Source organism: Brachyhypopomus gauderio, unplaced genomic scaffold (assembly GCF_052324685.1).
Source record: "Brachyhypopomus gauderio isolate BG-103 unplaced genomic scaffold, BGAUD_0.2 sc44, whole genome shotgun sequence".
In the NCBI taxonomy this organism is placed as follows: domain Eukaryota; kingdom Metazoa; phylum Chordata; class Actinopteri; order Gymnotiformes; family Hypopomidae; genus Brachyhypopomus; species Brachyhypopomus gauderio.
Window position 1 is genome coordinate 2,374,672 of NW_027506870.1, and position 6,000 is coordinate 2,380,671.

At 40.7% G+C, this 6,000-nt stretch overlaps 2 protein-coding genes across 10 annotated transcripts in view; one reads left to right on the forward strand and one right to left on the reverse strand.

Annotated features, from left to right (window-relative positions):
* LOC143486076 (NACHT, LRR and PYD domains-containing protein 3-like) overlaps nt 1-6,000 on the forward strand; it is a 322,134-nt gene that overhangs the window by 213,207 nt on the left and 102,927 nt on the right. The gene's annotated exons all lie outside the window — the stretch shown is intronic.
* The window catches only part of LOC143486058 (uncharacterized), a 46,770-nt gene that overhangs the window by 20,709 nt on the left and 20,061 nt on the right, over nt 1-6,000 (reverse strand). For all 9 annotated transcript variants that reach the window (XM_076985845.1, XM_076985844.1, XM_076985843.1 and 6 more), the window contains 2 exons: nt 2,010-2,183; nt 10-183 (listed from right to left, as the gene is read on the reverse strand). In XM_076985845.1, the coding sequence (XP_076841960.1) occupies nt 10-183; nt 2,010-2,183 (348 nt within the window). The remainder of the gene's footprint in view (nt 1-9; nt 184-2,009; nt 2,184-6,000) is intronic.

The window sequence follows — 6,000 nt, forward strand, 5'->3', positions numbered from 1 at the left end:
ATTACATACCTGAGTGTGTCCAGTCTGCAGTGTGGATCCTCCAGTCTAGCAGAGAGCAGCTTCACTCCTGACTCTCCTGGGTTGTTATAGGTCAGATCCAGTTCTTTCAGGTGTGAGAGGTTTGAGCTCAGAGCTGAAGCCAGCGAAGAACAGCCTTCCTCTGTGACCAGACAACCAGACAATCTACAGAACGGAAGAGACAGAGTGTGAGAGTGTGAGAGTGAGAGAAATAGAGAGAGATATGTGTTTACAGATCTGTCTGTCAGGGAGCAGCTAGATAGGCTGGGAATTGTAGCGAAGGTTCCCATCTCATCTTCAAGATGGTGTCCTCCATGCAGACGGCTTTGTTCACTCTTCTTCACATAACTGCTGGTTGTGTTTATTTTAGTTCTTATGTTTATTCTCATCCTTCCGAACTGGGAGTCAAACTGAGTCATACCAGTTTTAGTGACTTGGAATTCAGTTAATGCAGTGGTTCCCAAACATTTTCTGCCGTGCCCCCCTTTAGTAGATGAGAATATTTTTGCCCCCCCCCCCCCATAATGACTAGGGATGCACCGATTCACGTTTTTCACTTCCGATACCGATTCAGATATCTGAGGCTTCATATCAGCCGATACTGATCCGATACCCAGTGGTGGACTTAGCTATTTGGGGGCTCAAGGCAAAATTAGGTAGGGGGCCCATCAACATTAATATGCGAGAAATAAGTTAGCTAATCAGGGGGCCCCTACAGTGGGCTGCAGTGGGAGGGGCCCAAGGCAGTTGCCTAGCCATGCCTCTATGCAAAGACCGCCTCTGCCGATACCGATCTGATAGAGTAAAACTGTGCTGAATCGACTTAAAGCATTTTTTTTTAACACAGACATACTGAATTATATATATAACATTATTATATATGTTATATATATAACATTGAATGTAAAATAAATAATACCAAAGAACCTGAAACTGACAAAAACAATAGGTTCACAACTTTGGTCAAACATGAAAAAAATAAACTGCAAGAAACCTTTTAAATGGTTCAAGAATTCTAAATATAATTTAAAATACATAAGGAGATGAAATAAGAGAAACAGCAATACATATGCGGCTAGTTTGCAAGCGCATACATCACGCAGAGCACAAAGCATGTAACAGCCAGAAATATGTGTACTGTCTCTTTAAGGGAGCGAGTTGAGCGCGCATATGGAATATTGTTTTTTTAGCTTTCTGCCGTAGACCGACTCAGACCGCTGCTCTTTAATTTATTTCTGTAAGTAACGCATTAAATGAGCTTTGGACAACTCACCAGTTCATGTATGAACAGTGAAGTATTGCTGGAGCCCAGGTTTATTTTGGTCACCAGCAAATAAACGGACTAAGTGGAATACCACCAGCGCGAGTATTAAGGTTGAACTAACTCCGAAAAGCAAGCAATACAAGCATAGAATTAGACTGAATAGATCTGTTTTTATGGATCGGTCACATTGTCCCCGATACCCGATCTAGAATTTTTTCAGATATTAATATTGGAATCGGTGCATCCCTAATATTGACACATGTGCACGTTTTACTTTCAAGCCCCCCACTTTGGGAACCACTGAGTTAATGAATGAGCAACATAATGTGCTTAGCCAATATCAGTATAATTTTTGCACATATAAATTTATCTCTGGATTAGAGATCATGATGAGCATCATGATGTCAACATTTCACTTCATGTTTAGTACAGGGACAGAAACAGTAATAAAGCAAAGACAATTCTGGTGTCTTCTCTTTAGGAAATATGATTCCTGCTCTATTAACAAAGAACATGAACAAAGATTGGCCAAATTATTACTCCCAGAAAATTTCAATAGAATCCACATTTTCTGATACAAGAATATCCATCCATTCATTTTCGGTTCACAGGAGCAGTGGCCTAATCAAAGAGTCCAGGTTTCCATGCCCAAACCACCTCAACTGGCTCTTCTTGGAGGATACAATAATAAAATATTTTAAATATAACAAAAGCACAGAAAGCTCACCTGAGTGTCTCCAGTTTACAGTTTGAACTCTTCAGTCCAGTAGAAAGCTGCTCCACTCCTGAATTGTTCAGGTCATTGTTACTAAGGTCCAGTTCTCTCAGGAGGGCGTTTGCCATTTGCAAAATTGATGCCAGATTTTCACAAGTCTTTCCCCCAAGATTACAGAGAGCCAGCCTGCAAGTAGATATGTAGATACAACAGATAATCCAAACACTATACAATGGTATACTATAATATACACTACAACAGGGGTCACCAACCTTTTTGAAGTTGGGAGCTACTTCTTGGATACCAATTATTGCGGAGGGCTACCAGAAAGAAAGTTGTTGAGCGGGGGGGGGTTATTGGGTTCATGTGCGCATGTCAATTGCTAAGCGGGAAGACCGCTAGCAACCGCGGACAATCGCTAATAGCAGCAAAAACATAAACGATGCAGCGCTTTGGTGCATGGCAATATAGTGAGCTGTTTTTAAAACAAGCCCGCGGGCGACTCATAACGTCCTCGCGGGCGACATGGTGCCCACGGGCACCACGTTGGTGACCCCTGCACTACAATATATGTGTTTGGACAACACAATCAGGTATTAATAAAAATGACGATACACAAAATTACCACATGGGGTCACTGTGTGGCTGTGGAGGTAGTACACCCAGTCATCCAGGGACCAGACCAATAAACTAGAGCAGGAGTGGCCAACCTGCAGCTCGCAAGCCGCATGTGGCTCCCCAGCTGGCGCACTCTCACCTGCACAAATGATCTGTGCCGTGGCCAGGTTACATCATCAACTCTGAGGGCGACAGACTGCTGCACCTTTGTGGTGCGCGGTTTGTTTACAAATCTAGCGAGCTGCTAATACTATTTAAACCGGCGTAGTAGAAAACGTGAGACTAGTGGCATAAAGTATCTGTGCTATTGTGATTCTGCTTTGAGTCCCGTTGTCACACATTTTGGAATAAACCACATACAATGTGCAGCAAAGGCACCGCAGACAACTGAGGGAGGCTTCAAACTACTGCCTAGTGCTGGGCGGTATGACCAAAATTCTATATCATGATATTTTTAGAAATTATATTGGTTTCACAATATTTTACGTAATTTTCCTCCCATGCATGATGTGTTAACTGCATTGATAGTGAAAATAATTACTGCAGTAGAGTGGTTAAGAGCACCCTATTACACTGTTAGAAAAATGTCTCCACATGTAATACAGATTTGCATGGCCCCACATGATCAGTTTTCAAATGGTAGCACTAAAGTAGTGAATGAATCATATAGCATGACAGTTGCAGTATAAATGCAAAACATTTTATTTAAAACATTTTTCAGACAACATCAAAACTGTAGGTTTATACAACTTATGTGAACCAGCTACACGTAATATTATAAATTGCACACCAGTTTGTAACAAATAAGAGGTATTTAGACATAAAGTAGACAGGGTTTGTCAATGGTTGTATTGTACTGAAAAGTCTCAAATATCTTCCATTTATTAAATAACATAATATTTAAACAAATAATTTTAATGTGATAAAAAGCGAATTATTTCAAATAATTTCAACCATATGTATTTGTATAAATGTGTAACTTAATTAAACCGAAGGTGCTGGAGAATATGGAAAATGGACCTTGAAAGTGCTGTACAAGTGCTTGAATTCCACCTTGTAAAGGTGTATGAACCCTGCAAACATAACTTAGGGCAAAACATAGCACTGAAGAGCGGAACGCGCAACGTTACAAAAACCGAGAGGTGCACGAGCTCGCAACGCTACAGCGGTGCCACCCCGATTGCGTCATTTTTGCCACGCGGACGCTCACGCCAGTCGCGATGAGATGCATCCAATTGCACAGCCGGAGAGCCAACTGCAGTTCTAGACCTGCAGTTTTAGACCTGCAGTTCTAGACGTGCTGTAGTTTTAGACATGCGCCACCTAGCGGCTCGGAATGTAGCTAACGACAGCCAACTGCAGTTCTAGACCAGCAGTTCCAATGCATGCCGTAGGCTCAGGGGCTTGTATATTGTAATAATCCATTGTATAAAGAGTTTATTTGTTAAATATGCCCATTGATTCTCAATTGTTTTAGCCAAATCTCTAACATTTGACAAGTTTTAAACGATAATGTACACCACATTTTGTATTTAAATAGAAGTAGTACGCCTCATTTTCCCTGTTCTTTTAGGGAGTTTGGATTAATTTTGTCATTTACACACACAGCTTGTCTCCTGAAGATATTTTATTTTTAATTAAACTACTGGATTACTGGCATAGGCTATTTTGTATTAAAAATCAGCAAAAATTGCATAATGTCAGGATGCTTTCAGTGAGTAAGCATACGTTTCCAGAATGTTAGGAGTGATTTATTTTACTCGTATACCTTCATTGGCAGGCAACTAGCAAATATTATGTGATACTTGGGGTTTTTCGCTCACACGCCACACATCCGATTTCTCACGCCGAAAAAAAAATCTAGTTTATTTACCTCTGATCCATATCTATGATTCAATGAGTTACCAGTTCGCTCTGGCGCAAACACTGATCGATCGCAATATAATACTTAATTTGTGTCCATTTTACGTTGTGTCCATTTTACGTCCCCCCCCCCCCCCCCCCGGCAACAATTTACGTTCGCAGGACTAGCATTTCTCTTATAAAGGTAGCCAGAACTAACGAACTAAGACACACTAACGCTAGCCAGATTCATCCTTCATGACATAAACATTACGATAACACAAAAATGACCTTCAGACCGATCATATTTACATTTACATTTATGGCATTTAGCAGACTAAATATATGTCTATCATATATTAATATGCTCAATTGTATCAATATTCAGAACATAGTCTGGGTTCTTAGGGGTTAATAATGATGGGGAAATGCTACTTTAGCTTGCTTACTACTTTTAATATTAATAGTAGCGTAGTAAGTGCTAATTTCCTTCCTTTAAGTTGTTTCAAATTTAATCAAAGTAGCTACTAAGTAGCCATAAAGGTAGCCAGAACTAACGAACCAAGACACACTAACGCTTGCCAGATTCATCCTTCATGACATAAACATTACGATAACCCAAAAATGACCTTCAGACATTATCATATATCTATCATATATTATTATTGCTTATAAATATCATTCTTCCATCTGCTCCCGCGACATACTAAAACACTATCTGGATATTACGTTACATACATCTAAAACTACGGCACGTCTAGAACTGTAGGTCTAGAACTGCAGGTCTAAAACTGCGGTTGGCTCTCCGGGTGTGCAATTGGATGATGTAGGGAGCGATACGTCAAGCAAGCTTTATGGGTGGTGCAGCAGAGCGAACTTTATGGGTGGTGCAGCAAACACAACAACTTTTGCTCAACATTTGGAGTAAGTGACTGTTTGGTCCACGTCTGACCTTTAAAACCATACGTATTTCCTGTCAACAGACACGGCTTTCTTTGGCAAAAGTTCCTTTGGGCATCATCTTTTACTTCAATGTTTGGTAGAATTTGTGGTTCAGAACGTCCCTTGTTTTCAGCAAGCTAGAGTTGCGCACTGTTGAATGTTTGCTTAGCGGCGCAGCAATAAAAAGTCTTTTGAGAAACAATTAACGACCGTGCTGCGTTCAGGACACGTGAAGGTTATTTAAACCGGTGTGGCCAGTATATGAAAAATTCTTATGATAACAAAAATAAACACAGGTTTTCGGTGTGAATCAGTATACCGCCCAGCACTACTACTGCCGCTGCCTTTTCTCTTCTTCCTAAAGGTGAACGCAGGTCAGTGGTTTTGTAACGAGTGTTGATAACAGAGTTTATCCACTTTTTACCTAGAAAAGAACAGTTGCGTACACAACAGAGCTCGTAGTGTGCGTGCACGCATGTATGAGCAACCTCGCCATGCCGTAGCCCACCTCCTCCAACCGTGCCAAAGTCCTGAAGCATATCACGCCTTATGTTTATATCAAAGTTTGTGTTCATATCACACCTTATGTTTATATCGAAGT